The 15,749-nt window shown below is 40.3% G+C and overlaps 2 protein-coding genes across 3 annotated transcripts in view; both read right to left on the reverse strand.

The window, feature by feature from the left end:
- Nucleotides 1–15,749, reverse strand: part of NXF3 (nuclear RNA export factor 3) — a 1,139,741-nt gene that overhangs the window by 1,009,727 nt on the left and 114,265 nt on the right. The gene's annotated exons all lie outside the window — the stretch shown is intronic.
- Nucleotides 12,797–14,332, reverse strand: LOC114905721 (protein BEX1-like). Of its 2 annotated transcripts, none has more exons than XM_029240113.1 (3): nucleotides 14,239–14,332; nucleotides 13,780–13,864; nucleotides 12,797–13,434 (listed from the first exon to the last, which is right to left on the reverse strand). In XM_029240113.1, the coding sequence occupies exon 3, from the start codon at nucleotides 13,427–13,429 to the stop codon at nucleotides 13,043–13,045; it is 387 nt and encodes a 128-aa protein (XP_029095946.1). In that variant the 5' UTR covers nucleotides 13,430–13,434; nucleotides 13,780–13,864; nucleotides 14,239–14,332; the 3' UTR covers nucleotides 12,797–13,042. The 2 variants fall into 2 exon arrangements, with proteins under 2 accessions (XP_029095946.1, XP_029095945.1); XM_029240112.1 differs by having other exon boundaries at nucleotides 14,134–14,331.

The following is a 15,749-nucleotide window of genomic DNA, read 5'->3' on the forward strand; positions in this document are numbered from 1 at the left end:
CTTTCTGACTTACTTCACTCTGTATGACAGACTCTAGGTCCATCCACCTCACTACAAATAACTCAATTTCGTTTCTTTTTTGGCTGAGTAATATTCCATTGTATATGTATGCCACATCTTCTTTATCCATTCATCTGTCGATGGACACTTAGGTTGCTTCCATGTCCTGGCTATTGTAAACAGCGTTGCAATGAACATTGTGGTCCATGACTCTTTTGAATTATGGTTTTGTCAGGGTATATGCCCAGTAGTGGGATTGCTAGGTTGTATGGTAGTTCTATTTTTAGTTTTTTAAGGAACCCCTATACTGTTCTCCATAGTGACTGTATCAATTTACATTCCACCAACAGTGCAAGAGGGCTCCCTTCTCTCCACATCCTCTCCAGAATTTATTGTTTGTAGATATTTTTGATGATGGCCATTCTAACTGGTGTGAGGTGATACCTCATTGTAGTTTTGATTTCCATTTCTCTAGTGATTAGTGATGTTGAGCATCCTTTCAAGTGTTTGTTGGAAATCTGTATATCTTCTTTGGAGAAATGTCTATTTAGATCCTCTACCCATTTTTGGATTGGGTTGTTTGTTTTTTTGATATTGAGCTGCAAGAGCTGCTTGCGTATTTTGGAGATTAACCCTTTTTCAGTTGCTTCATTTGCAAATATTATCTCCCAGTCTGAGGGTTGTCTTTTCATCTTCTTTATGGTTTTCTTCCCCTGTGCAAAAGCTTTTACGTTTCATTAGGTTCCATTTTTTAATTTTTGTTTTTATTTCCATTTCTCTAGGAGGTGTGCCAAAAAGGATCTTGCTGTGATTTATGTCATAGTGTGTCCTGCCTAAGTTTTCCTCTAAGAGTTTTATAGTGTCTGGCATAACATTAAGGTCTCTAATCCATTTTGTGTTTATTTTTGTGTATGGTATTAGGGAGTGCTCTAATTTCATTCTTTTACATGTAGCTGTCCAATTTTCCCAGCACCACTTATTGAAGAGACTGTCTTTTCTCCATTGTATATTATTACCTCCTTTATCAAAAACAAGGTGACCATATGTGTGTGGGTTTATCTCTGGGCTTTCTATCTTGTTCCATTGATCTATATTTCTGTTTATGTCCCAGTACCATACTGTCTTGATTACTGTAGCTTTGCAGTATACTCTGAAGTCCAGGAGCCTCATTCCTCCAGCTCTGTCTTTCATTTGCAAGATTGCTTTGGCTGTTCACGGTCTTTGGTGTTTCCATACAAATTGTGAAATTTTTTGTTCTAGTTCTGTGAAAAATGCCAGTGGTAAATTGATATGGATTGCATTGAATCTGTACATTGCTTTGAGTAGTAGAGTCATTCTCACATTGTTGATTCTTCCAATCCAAGAACTTGGTATATCTCTCCATCTGTTTGTATCATCTTTAATTTCTTTCATCAGTGTCTTACAGCTTTCTGCATGCAGGTCTTTTGTCTTCTTAGGTAGGTTTATTCCTAGGTATTTTATTCTTTCTGTTGCAATGATAAATGGGAGTGTTTCCTTAATTTCTCTTTCAGAGTTTTCATCGTTAGTGTATAGGAATGCAAGAGATGTCTGCACATTAACTTTGTATCCTGTTACTTTACCAAATTCATTGATTAGCTCTAGTAGTTTTCTGGTAGCATCTCTAGGATTCTCTATGTATAGTAGCATGTCATCTGCAAACAGTGACAGCTTTACTTCTTCTTTTCCAATTTGTATTCCTTTTATTTCTTTTTCTTCTCTGATTGCTGTGTCTAAAACTTCCAAAACTATGTTGAATAATAGTGGTGAGAGTGGGCAGCCTTGTCTTGTTCCTGATCTTAGAGGAAATGGTTTCAGATTTTCACCACTGAGAACAATGTTGGCTGTGGGTTTGTCATATATGGCCTTTATTATGTTGAGGAAAGTTCCCTCTATGCCTATTACCTGGTGGGTTTTTATCATAAATGGGTGTTAATTTTGTGGAAAGCTTTTTCTGCATCTATTGAGATGATCATATGGTTTTTCCCCTTCAATTTTTTAATATGTTGTATCACATTGATTGATTTGCATATATTGAAGAATCCTTGCATTCCTGGGATAAACCCTAATTGATCATGTTGTATGATCCTTTTAGTGTGCTGCTGGATTCTGTTTACTAGTATTTTCTTCAGGATATTTGCATCTATGTTCATCACTGATATTGGCCTCTAGTTTTCTTTCTTTGTGACATCTTTGTCTGGTTTTGGTATAAGGGTGATGGTGGCCTTGTGGAACGAGGTTGGGTGTGTTGCTCCCTCTGCTATATTTTGGAAGAGTTGGAGAAGCATAGGTGTTCTCTAAATGTTTGATAGAATTTGCCTGTGAAGCCATCTGGCCCTGGGCTTTTGTTTGTTGGAAGATTTTTATTCACAGTTTCAATGTCAGTGCTTGTGATTGGTCTGTTTATAGTTTCTATTTCTTCCTGGTTCAGTCTCGGAAGTTTGCTTTTCTAAGAATTTGTCCATTTCTTCCAGGTTGTCCATTTTATTGGCGTATAATTGCTTGTAGTAATGTCTAATGATCCTTTTATTTCTGCAGTGTCAGTTATTACTTCTCGTTTTTCATTTCTAATTCTATTGATTTGAGTCTTCTCCCTCTTTTTCTTGATAAGTCTGGCTAATGGTTTACCAATTTTGCTTTTCTTCTCAAAGAACAAACTTTTAGTTTTATTGATCTTTGCTCTTGTTTCCTTCATTTCTTTTTCCTTTATTTCTAATCTGAACTTTATGATTTCTTTCCTTCTGATAATTTTGGGGTTTTTTTGTTCTTCTTTCTCTAACTGTTTTAGGTGTAAGGTTAGGTGTTTATTGGAGATGTTTCTTGTTTCTTGAGGTAGGTTTGTATTGCTATAAACTTCCCACTTAGGACTGCTTTTGCTGCATCCCGTAGGTTTGGGTCGTCGTGTTTTCATTGTCATTTGTTTCTAGGTATTTTTTGATTTCCTCTCTGATTTCTTCAGTGATCACTTCGTTATTAAGTAGTGTATTGTTTAGCCTCCATGTGTTTGTATTTTTTACAGATCTTTTCCTGTGATTAATATCTTGTCTCATAGCATTGTGGTCAGAAAAGATACTTGATACAATTTCAATTTTCTTAAATTTACCAAGGCTTGTTTTGTGACCCAAGATATGATCTATCCTGGAGAATGTTCCATGAGCACTTGAGAAAAATGTGTATTCTGTTGTTTTTGGTTGGGGTGCCCTATCAATTAAGTCCATCTTGTTTAATGTATCATTTAAAGCTTGTGTTTCCTTATTAATTTTCTCTTTGGATGATCTGTCTATTAGTGAAAGTGGGGTGTTAAAGTTCCCTACTATGAATGTGTTACTGTTGATTTCCCCTTTGATGGCTGTTAGCACTTGCCTTATGTACTGAGGTGCCTCTATGTTGGGTGCATAAATATTTACAATTGTTATATCTTCTTCTTGGATCGATCCCGTAATCATTATGTAGTGTCCTTCTTTGTCTCTTGTAATAGTCTTTATTTTAAAGTCTATTTTGTCTGATATGAGAATTGCTACTCCAGCTTTCTTTTGGTTTCCATTTGCATGGAATATCTTTTTCCATCCCCTCACTTTGAGTCTGTATTTGTCCCCAGGTCTGAAGTGGGTGTCTTGTAGACAGCGTATATATGGGTCTTGTTTTTTTATCCATTCAGCCAGTCTATGTCTTTTGGTTGGAGCCTTTAATCCATTTACATTTAAGGTAGTTATCGATATGTATGTCCCTATTACCATTTTCTTAATTGTTTTGGGCATGTTATTGTAGGTCTTTTCCTTTTCTTGTGTTTCCTGCTTAGAGAAGTTCCTTTAGCATTTGTTGTAAAGCTGGTTTGGTGGTGCTGAATTCTCTTAGCTTTTGCTCGTCTGTAAAGGTTTTAATTTCTCTGTCAAATCTGAATGAGATCCTTGCTGGGTAGAGTAATCTTGGTTGTAGGTTCTTCTGTTTCATCACTTTAAATATGTCCTGCCACTCTCTTCTGGCTTGCAGAGTTTCTGCTGAGAGATCAGCTGTTAACCTTATGGGGATTCCCTTGTATGTTATTTGCTGTTTCTCCCTTGCTACTTTTAATATTTTTTCTTTCTATTTAATTTTGATGGTTTAATTACTATGTGTCTTGGCATGTTTCTGCTTGCATTTATTCTGTATGGGACTCTGTGCTTCATGGACTTGGTTGACTCTTTCCTTTCCCATATTATTGAAGTTTTCAACTATAATCTCTTCAAATATTTTCTCAGTCCCTTTCTTTTTCTCTTGTTCTTCTGGGCACCCTATATTTCACATGTTGGTTTGTTTAATGTTGTCCCAGAGGTCTCTGAGACTGTCCTCAATTCTTTTCATTCGTTTTTCTTTATTCTGCTCTGTGATAGTTATTTTCACTATTTTATCTTCTCTGTCACTTACCTGTTCTTCTGCCTCAGTTATTCTGCTATTGATTCCTTCTAGAGAATTTTTAATTTCATTTATTGTGTTGTTCATCACTGTTTGCTCTTTAGTTCTTCTGTGTCCTTGTTAAACGTTTCTTGTGTTTTCTCCATCTATTTCCAAGATTTTGGATCATCTGTACTGTCATTATTCTGAATTCTTTTTCCCGTAGACTGCCTATTTGCTCTTCATTTGTTTGGTGTGGTGGGTTTTTACCTTGCTCCTTCATCTGCTGTGTGTTTCTCTGCCTTCTCGTTTTGCTTAACTTACTATGTTTGGGGTTTCCTTTTTGCAGCCTGCATATTCATAGTTCCCATTGTTTTTGGTGTCTGCCCCCAGTGGGTATAGTTGATTCAGTGAGTTGTGAATGCTTCCTGGCGGAGTGGACTGGTGCTTGTGTTCTGGTGCATGAGGCTGGATCTTGTCTTTCTGGTGACAGCACTATGTCTGGTGTTGTGTTTTAGGCTGTCTGTGACCTTATTATGATTTTAGGCAGCCTCTCTGCTAATGGGTGGGGTTGTGTTTGTGTCTTGCTAGTTGTTTGGCATTGGGTGTGCAGCACTGTAGCTTACTGGTTGTTGAAAGGAGTTGGGTCTTAGTTCTGAGATGGAGGTCTCTGAGAGAGCTTTCACTGTTTGATATTACATGGAGCTGGGAGGTCTCTGGTGGACCAATGTCCTGAACTTGGCTCTCCCACCTCAGAAGCACAGGCCTGACACCCAGCTGGAGCACAAAGACCCTGTCAGCCACACTGCTCAGAAGAAAAAGGAGAAAAAAAAGATAACAAAATAAAATAAAAGTATTAAAATAAAAATGGAAAAGTTATTAAAAATAAAAAAATTAAAAGTAATAAAAAGAAAGAAAGAAGAAGACACCAACCAAAAAACAAATCCACCAACGGTAACAAGCACTAAAAAGTATATTAAAAAAAAATGGACAGACAGAACCCTAGGACAAATGGTAAAAGCAAAGCTATACAGACAAAATCATACAAAGAAGCATACACATACACACTCACAGAAAGAGAAAAAGGAAATATATATATATATGTATATAAATAAAAAGAAAAGAGCAACCAATTCAGTAAACAAATCTACTAATGATAATAAACTCTAAATACTAAAGTAAGATAAACATAAGAACAGAAACAAATTAGATGCAGAAAGCAAACCCCAAATCTACAGTTGCTCCCGTAGTCCATCACCTCAATTTTGGGATGATTTGTTGTCTATTCAGGTATTCCACAGACGCAGGGTACATCAGGTTGATTGTGGAGATTTAATCTGCTGCTCCTGAGGCTTCTGGGAGATATTTCCCTTTCTCTTCTTTGTTTGCACAGCTCCTGGGGTTCAGCTTTGGATTTGGCCCCACGTCTGCGTGTAGGTCACCTGAGGGCGTCTGTTCTTTTCTCAGATGGGATGGAGTTAAAGTAGCAGCTGATTAGGGGGCTCTGGCCCACTCAGGCCAGGGGGAGGGAAGGGTATGGAACGTGGGGCGAGCCTGCGGTGGCAGAGACCGGTGTGATGTTGCAACAGCCTGAGGTGCTTCGTGTGTTCTCTCTGGGAAGTTGTCCGTGGATCACGGGACCCTAGCAGTGGTGGGCTGCACAGGATCCCGGGAGGGGAGGTGTGGATAGTGACCTGTGCTTGCACACTGGCTCTTGGTGGCTGCAATAGCAGCCTTAGCGTTTGATGCCCATCTCTGGTGTCCGCACTGATAGCTGCAGCTTGCACCCATCTCTGGAGCTTGTTTAGGCAGTGCTCTGAATCCCCTCTCCTCATGCACCCTGAAACAATGGTCTCTTGCTTCTTCGGCAGCTCCAGACTTTTTCCCGGACTCCCTTCCGGCTAGCTGAGGTGCACTAGCCCCCTTCAGGCTGTGTTCACGTAGCCAACTCCAGTCCTCTCCCTGGGATCTGACCTCCGAAGCCTGAACCTCAGCTCCCAGCCCCTGCCTGCCCTGGTGGGTGAGCAGACAAGCTTCTCAGGCTGGTGAGCCCTGGTCGGCACTGATCCTCTGTGTGGGAATCTCTCTGCTTTGCCCTTTTCACACTGTTGCTGTGCTCTCCTCTGTGGCTTTGAAGCTTCCCCCACGCCGCCCCCGTCTCCGCCAGTGAAGGGGCTTCCTAGTGTGTGGAAACCTTTCCCCCTTCACAGCTGCCTCCCAGAGGTGCAGGTCCTGGCCCTATTATTTTGTCTCTGTTTTTTCTTTTGCCCTACCCAGGTACGTGGGGAGTTTCTTGCCTTTTGAGAAGTCTGAGGTCTTCTGCCAGCCTTCAGTAGGTGTTCTGTAGGAGTTTTTCCACATGTAGATGTATTTCTGATGTACTTGTGGAGAGGAAGGTGATCTCCACATCTTACTCCTCCACCATCTTGAAGGTCTCTAAAGGCTTAGTTTTAAAGTAATAAAAGTTATTTTTCTGCATAATTTCAGCCTTGGGTTATATGTTGAGAAATGTCTTTAGCATGCTTAAGTTAAATAATCATCTACTTTCTCCCAGTTCTGTTATTATTATATTCAATTTGTCAATCCATTTAAGTAACAACTTTGTTTCAAATAATTCTTAAGGATAGTGGAAAAGGATTATCTTAAAATGTTAAGTGAAAGAGGAGCATACAAAACAGTGTGTACAGTATTATTCAATTTTTATAAAACTAGATTTCATTTGTGAATATTTTGTGTAGAAAAAAGACTAAAAGAAAAGAAACTGAAATATTTAACAAAGTTTAGCAGGATTAAGATGATTTTTTATAATTTCTTCTTTATGCTCCTTTGTGTTTTCCAAAATGAATGTGTACCATTTGCTATCAGAAATTTAAAAAATAAGATTATTTTTTAATTAAAAGATGTGTTGTATCTTAAAATGATTTGGAGTGGTGTGTTTCAATATAAAGATAATGTAAGCCATGTATCTAATTTTAAATTTTCTAGTAATCTCATTTTTTAAAAGAAAAAGTAACTGGTGTAATTAATTTTAAAGTATATTTTATTTAACACTGTATATCCAAAATGCTATCATTTTATCGTATAAAAAGTATTGATAAGATATTTTACATTCTTTTTTTATACTATGTGTTTGAAATCCTGTGTGTGCTTTACACTTTTACCTGTCTCAAATTACATTAATCACATTTCAAGTTCTCAATAGCCACATGTGGCTCATGGTTATCATATTGGACACTGCAGATTTGGAACATAAAAATGTCTTGAGTCCCAAATTAGGCTAAATCCTACTCACCTGCTGAACCATTGCTTCAAATTACTTTTGAAATGCAGTTGATATGGATTAGGGGCTACAAACTGAAGTGCCTCTAAGGGCCAGAGAGGAACTATATAATTTGAATAAGAAAATCTGTGTACAAAAAGTTAAACTGAAGCACGTGTCCTTCTAAAGAATTGAAGCCACCACTAGCTCCTTCTAGTCAATTGGTGCACCATGGGAATGCAGGCTCAGGGTTGACAGACTTACTGAGTTTTCATGGAAACTTAAACTCTGGATTTTCTTGTGCAATTTCTCAATTATTGATTATCAATAATGATTCAAAAATTGAACAGCACCTTGTGCGACAAATTGTTTTTACCAAATGTAATCCTTTTTATGCCAACTTTTGACTACTGGGATCAATACATACTTTCAAAAATCCACTAATTTTATTAACTTTGAAACATTAGGCTACTCATTTTTGGTGACCTAAACCTTTTTTTTTTTTTCATTTTACATGTGTTATAACATTAACAGCTAACATTTACTGGGAGCTTAGTATATGACAGGCATCTTGCTAAACACTTTCCACATTTTACCAATGAGAGAAATGAAACTAAGGGCGGTTGACCAACTTTGTTTAAGGTCAAAAAACTTGTAAGTGATGTTGCCAATATTTGAACTAAAGTCTGCCTGACTCCAGTCTGTGCTTTTACAAACACTCCTTTAAATCGCCTAGGAGTATCCACGTCTAGGTAATCTACCAATCTCCCTCCCTCTCTCTCTCTACACACACACACACACACACACACACACACACACACACACACACACTCCTCTAGTCCTTTTTTTTCTCTAGTTGTGGCAAGCGGGGGACATTCTTCATCGTGGTGCATGGGCCTCTCACTATCACAGACTCTCTTGTTGCGGAGCACAGGCTCCAGACGTGCAGGCTCAGTAGTTGTGGCTCACGGGCCTAGTTGCTCCACGGCATGTGGGATCCTCCCAGACCAGGGCTCCAACCCGTGTCCCCTGCATTAGCAGGTAGATTCTCAACCACTGCGCCACCAGGGAAGCACCTGTTTCTTTTTCTTTTATCTTTCTCTCCTTTATGCTCATCCTACATCTCCTTTCCAAAACATATTTCCTTTTCCCATTCTTATTTTTCATTTTCATTGCATAGTATTGTCTCTGTTTTATCCACCGTGATAAGGGAAGCTCTCAGCCAGTGGTGTGCTAAAGCCAGCTCTTACTGGCTCAGGACAGTTAATTATACATATCTCTTCTGAACTTTGCATTAAGTGACATCATGTTGGCAGCTGAAAATCAGCTGTAGTAGGAGTATTTACACAATGGAGATAAGCTAACACTACACCTAGTTTACTGGAAACCTAGTTGTTTAACATTTAGTTTATTAGCACACCACTGGCTTTAGCACTGGTTACACATCTGATTTTTTCTGTCTGGGGATCAATGTAGGTGTTAGGTAGCTTATCTGCCCATCTACTTTTCCCTTTGGTTTTGTAAATTCTGTTATTTTCTGGAACCCAAACTCTTACATTAACTCCCTAGCTTATTACATTGATTCCTAATGTGTATGGTGAATTTTAGTTCTTTGACATTCAGAAGACAACTTTATTTTCCAGTTATGCATGAAATGAAATTCCTTTTTATTCTTTTTAAAGAGATCTATTTTTAGTACCTTGACTATGCATTAACTGATATCTTTTCTGAATACATTTCCTCACTGGGACAGCTGGATATTATGGTCAGAACCCCCTTCAGCTCATTTTGCTTTAATTTTTGTCCTGTTTTTGCATGTTTCCTTCTCTTATGGCACATTTATGCCTTCTATTTCATAGCTTTTTCCCTTAAAAATCTTCTAAAATATTCTTTGGACTTCTACCTGTTTTAACTTCAAGTCTCTTAAAGGATTTCCAAGACCTTGCTTCTTATGGGCATATTATTATTATTTTCCTTCCTGGAGCATTTCCATGTTCCTGCTTTCATTGGACAACTCCCAAATGATGCTGATTGGAATACTGGATCTTTGCAACCTTTTTAGTATCACATTCACAGATAATTTCTTACGTTATTCACAGAGATGGAAAGCCATGTTCATTATCTATCAGATTTATCCATTTAGAACTCTCAGAGGGCATCCTCATTTTCAAGGTTTGAGGTCCTGGGGACCCACAAATTATATCCTCCATGTACTTATCTTTTTTCTTTTTTGGATGCACCATGCAGCTTGTGGGTTCTTAGTTCCCTGACCAGGGATTGAACCCGGCCCTAGCAGTGAAAGTGCCGAGTCCTGACCACTGGATCGTCAGGGAATTCCCATCCTCCATGTACTTACATTAGTCCTCTGAATTTTGTGTTTCTTGGGGAAAAAAAGACTTCTTAAAAACATACCCCATGCCTTATTCAATCAAACTAGATGATAAAATGGTTTCATATACCTGCTTCCTCATCTTGTTATCTCAGTCCTATGTTTCCTCTAACCGTAAGAGCACTTTTTTTTTGTAGGTATTTACTCAACCACAGGAATGATTAGTAATATGATGATTTATACCTGCATCTTTCCAACTTTGCCAGCCTGACAGCCATTTTTTTCTATCCAATTGCATTTCTTTCTGGAGTTAAACAGATTATTTTGGCAAATTTGATTAAATATAACTGTTTTCGGGCTTCCCTGGTGGCACAGTGGTTGAGAGTCCGCCTGTCGATGCAGGGGACACAGGTTCGTGCCCCGGTCTGGGAAGATCCCACATGCCGCGGAGCGGCTGGGCCCGTGAGCCATGGCCACTGAGCCTGCGTGTCCGGAGCCTGTGCTCCACAACGGGAGAGGCCACAGCAGTGAGAGGCCCGCGTACAGCTAAAAAAAAAAAAAATACCTTTAAAAAATATATATATAACTGTTTTCCAATACTTCTGCAAAATGCAGGTGTCAGAATCTCAAATGACTGTTTTGGGTTATGAAGTTGTCTGTGTAATTCCCCTTCCTGACCCTGACTCTACCCTATATTTTCATTGCATAGAACAGACTAGTTTCTCTCTTAATATTTGCTAGATTTTCAGAATCTGTGGCTTCAGGTCTATGTTGGATATGAGACTCTTTTTCAAACACACACTCTTGTCAAATTCCCAGTAGAAAACTTTACATTAGGTTGTTCCTGTTATTTGCAACCTGACAAGGCCAATATTGTTGGCCAATTTATTTTTTGTTAACATGTAGTTTGTGATTAAAATTTTATTTTTTGTTAGTTTATATAGTTTGGGGTTAAAAAATATGAGACCACTGGAAATTTGAACAATGACTGTATATTAAATAATTGTTTCCCACATTTGTTTGTGATTATGGTACTGTGGTTATGTTTTAAAAGCATAATTATCCTTTAGATATACATACTGTATCAGCTAACCATTGTTGTGTAACAAATTACCCCCAAATTTAGCAACTTAAAACCACACACATTTATTGTCCTAGAGATTCTATGAATCAGAAGTCTGGGTGTGGCTAATCTGTGTCTTCTGCCTCGGGGTCTTTTGCAAATCTGCAATCAACTTGTTGGCCAGGGCCAGGGTCTTATCTGAAGGCTTGAGTAGGGAAGCATCTGTTTCCAAACTCACTTATGTTTTTTGGCAAGATTCACTCCCTCAAGAGCTATAGAACTGAGAGTCTTAGTTCCTCACTGCCTGTTGGCTGTAAGACTCTCAGGATTTTGCCATACGGGCCTCTCCAACATGGCAGCTTGTTTCATCAAAGCCAGCAAGGGGGTAGGGGACAGGGAGAGAGCCTCCTAGCAAGAGAGAAGTCATAATCTTCTGTAATGCAATCACAGATGTTACAACACATCACTTTTGCTGTATTCTATTGATTAGAAGTAAGACAGTGATTTTGCCTACATTCAATGGGAGAGAAAAGTAAACCAAGGCATGAATACCATATCCATAAGTAATTTGAAATCTACATATCTTTTTGTCAATGAGAATGTTTTAAGTGCCTCCATTGCATTTATAAGCTCACTGAAGAGTTCTTTGGATCTGGATCTATTATTGGCTTTTATTTCTTTTTTGCACAAGTAATCCATATTCCTTAAGAAAAATGTAGTTTAATACAAAGAAAAAAATCACCCAATATCCCTCAAGAGATAACCACTGTTAACTTTTTAGTGTACACTTTCAATTTTTATGTAGTAAGTCTAAAGGTCTTTAAATTTTTCTCATCCTTTGCATTTTAATGCTTCTCTCCATTGAATTCAGATATTCATCTTTATGTTCTTCTAATTATTCTTGTTCCTATTGAAGACTTGAGATCATAGTAAGTATATACACACCAGTAGCCTTTTAAATGTTAATGTGCATCAGAATCACCAGGGAAGTTTGTTAAAAATGAAAGTTCTGGAACTCCATTCAGTAGATTTGGAGTGGGACATTTTCAAGAAACTCCTCAGGTGATTCTCACACAGGTGGCTGATCAGCATACTTTTAGAAACACTAGGACATTATTAAATAAATTCAGTGTTCCGTTAGAAATTGCAGGTAATCTCCTCTAGAGAACTGAAGTTACATATCCAAGGTTATTTTATTCAGGGATGGAATGAGACAAGAACTCAGAGCTCCTGATTCAATCGTTATTAATCGTACTTTGTTAAGTTTTTGTCAGGCAGAAATCACACCTTGACTAGCAGAAATTGCAGGCCTGAAGGGGAAGAGGGATGCTGTATTGGGCAGATCTATCTTTGGGGACTCTGCTAAATATTTGAAGGGAAAACTTATGGGGAGGTGGTTCTTGCCTAATATGTGAGGATGGGGGCAAAAATAGGGAAACACAGCTCACACACTCCTGACCTTGCTTCACAGTCATGTAAAGCGAATATAGTTCCTAATTTATAAAGAATTCCTGGGTTTATTCATCTGGCTAAAAGATCCAAATTTAGGGACCAAGTATTTATTGTGACCCTATGGCTCTCATACAGTCATTAAAAATAGTTTGCATATCTTCTCAAACTAAATTATAAAAGAAAACACATCAAACCATCTCACAGAATCGAGTCCCTGTATTAATCTTTTGGTACATTTAATTTCAGCATTTTCTCCTCATGTATTAGATAAATATGAGATTTGAAATAAAAAAGAATACATAGATTGCTTTTTAAAACTGCTTTATTAACTTCACAGTATATAATAAGCATCTTGCCATGCAATAGGTAAAATTCTTCTGCTAACAGAATCTTACAGACTGGGTCAAAAACACATTCAACTAGAAGCTGGTAATATGAGACCCACCAGAAATGAGTGGCATCAACAGGTTTACAACAAAGGTACATCATGAACATGTAAGTTTAGGAAGCAGGTGTGTCTCCCTACTAACTTCAGGGAAAACATCAGGATTCAAGGCATAAGGCAAAACTCATCATGATGGTCATGGTGAGGGGGGTCAGTGCTAACTGCCCGCAGACTATGACTCAACTGCTTTTCCCTCAGCTTTTGCATGAGTTGTCTCATCTCTTCCCCAATTCTTTCCATATTCTCCTCTCTCATCCTTGCCTGTGGCTCTTCAAGACTCTGAGTCATGTCCCATCTATACTGCAGGATGGGCTGCCTAACATGGAACCGCCTATCATTTCCTCCAGGTACACAATATTCACCGGATTCCGAAGGTAGGGCCAAAGGCTCTCCTTTATTAGCAACTTGCTCTTTTTCATCCTTTTTATCATTTTCCTCGTTGGCATTTTCCATGTTGATATTTTTCATCACTTGTTCCTCTTTGGACGCCATTGCTCCTAGGAGACAAAAGACAAGAAAAAGGGCTGCATTTTTCGTGGATAGACCAGCACCAAGGACAGAGGCCTGGATAGCATGTGTTATTATTATTTTTTAAATTTCATTTTCCCACCTGAAAGGCTTCATGAGCCCTCTAGGGGGCCCCCAGTCCGAGCCCTACCCCGCTCAGTTCTTTCCCTCCCTCCTCCCAAACCCACCATTTTCCTTACTGATCCCTCCCCCAGGCCTCTTCAAACAACAAAGTGGAGGACAGGGCATGGGGAAGGTGGCGGGGGGGGGGGGGGGGGCGGGGGGGTTATGACGGGGCTCTGCACCCACCCACACACACCGTCCCCTGCACCGACCTGGGCCTATCCTTGCTGTCTCCTCCTCCTCCCGATTCTCGCTGCAAGTGCGTCGCCGCAACACTTGACACTTAGATCCGCAGACCTGCAGAAGGCAGGGATGGAGGGAGCGAGTACTGTCGCCAAGCTCTCTGCGTTGAACCACCGCCCCTCACCGCCCACCCCCCGCCGCCACCCCCGGCCTGTGTCCACCGCCCCCTTCCCGGGTTCACCATTGCCCTGCAGGAACTCAGGGATGATTTCCCATTGCTCTTAAGTTGCTTTGAGGCCTGGAACCCTGCTGCCCCTGCAACCCTCACGCCAGGGGGCCCCTATTTCTGTTCCCAAGAAAGCAAGGGTGTGGAGAGAGCTCACCGGGACCCGCCGCGGTGATCCCCTGCGCAGCACCCGTGCACCGGCCTCTGGGGTTGGCTGGCCGCTGCCGCCCAGGCGTCAGCGCGTGGGCCTCGGGGCCCTTACCTGCTCCGCTTCCCCCGGGCCCGATGCCAGCCCGCCGTGCGCAGGGCAGCGGGGAGCTGGTACCCAGACACGAGTGACGACTGCACCAAAGGCTGCGTCGCTCTGCAGCTCGCGGTCACGTGAAGGCTTCGCGTCACCGCGGACCTCGCCCTCAGATCCTCCTCCCCACCCACCCGGGCTGACGCAGAGTTCAACAGGACCCTCCCCTCCACCTCAGCACGCAAGATCTCCCCCTACACGCAGCTGTGCGCTAGGTCCGGTTCCTCAGCTTGGTCCTTTCCGATCCGAGGGCCCACAGGCGGCCTCACTGCTCTTATGTTTGGGGTTTGACCTTCTCTGGTTACCAGGGAGAGTCTGCATCTCCCTTCCCACCACTCCAAGGCCTTGGTATTGACTTTGGCCCTTTCTGCTTTTTTCTCCTGTTCTCACTAGCTGTATATTATTTGCTTCCTAGTAATTTCTCTTTATTTCCTTTTTAAAAATCAGTATGCCTCTAAAAAACCTGAAAATTACGAAATTTCGTTTTTTGAAAGACATGCCTCAAGCTGGGGAAGTAAAAAAAAAAAAAAAGAAAACTCATTGTTTATGTTCTCTTGCACCACACAGAAAGTATTTTCTTTGGGCTCCACACAACTTCATTTTTAGAATATTCTAGCTTGTTTCAGAATTTTATGGAATTAAAAAAATGGGGGAAATCTTTCTAAACACAGTCGCGATGTTTTGAAAATTATCTGTGAAGTTAATATTCACGGAGAAGTCTGATTGTCAAATCTTGGCTATTTTATGTAAATAATCTGCCTTTATATTCCTTCTGGGACAGATTTCAAGTTTTATTAATAAACATTTACATTTTATTCTACTATAATAAACATTCATTAAATATGGAAAAGCATTTGCTGGCAACTGAAGTCATCTGCTTAAATTTAACAGCTGTTATTAAAGTTGGTTTTGAAGACCTAAGCAAAGGGAAGAGCTATGAGGCTGATGCAGGTTGAGGGATGCAGAGATAATCGGATCACCACTGCCCTATCAAGAGGTTGGGAAGGGGCTGGTCTTCCTGCTGCCACATTCCAGAGCCTCCCATTTCCTACATTCAGGCTCCTGATTGTTTCTTAGTCCAAAGATATAGATGGACAGGTGACCAAGGTCTTGACCTGAGTAAATTCCTTTGGTTCCTTCCCTCCATTTCTTCCCCAAAATCCTACCTAGTGACTTATCTCCCACATAGATGAGGGGTTTGTTCTCATACTCAAAACCAGATGGGGCTCTTCTACACCTCTGTGGTGGGGGATTACAATAATTGTAGAAAAGTAATTCCTTCAGAGAGAGCCTCCCAGGTCTGCCTGCTCTCTCCTTTTCTTCACCTTGTCCAAGTGGAAACCTCTTTGGGACCTTTCTGCTATCTCTCACCTGGCTTGGGAAGTGCAGAGAGTTGAGATCCTCACCCTTACCTCCTCACCTCCAGTGCACTCAGGAAGAACCCAGCCTTGCTGCAGGGTCACTATCTTCCA

This window comes from Monodon monoceros, unplaced genomic scaffold (assembly GCF_005190385.1).
Source record: "Monodon monoceros isolate NGI ecotype Baffin Bay Population unplaced genomic scaffold, NGI_Narwhal_1 Super_Scaffold_22, whole genome shotgun sequence".
Taxonomy (NCBI): domain Eukaryota; kingdom Metazoa; phylum Chordata; class Mammalia; order Artiodactyla; family Monodontidae; genus Monodon; species Monodon monoceros.

Bases quoted from the DNA above. Each gene is read 5' to 3' on its own strand.
- LOC114905721 (XM_029240113.1), bottom strand. From the start codon at position 13,429: ATGGCGTCCAAAGAGGAACAAGTGATGAAAAATATCAACATGGAAAAT.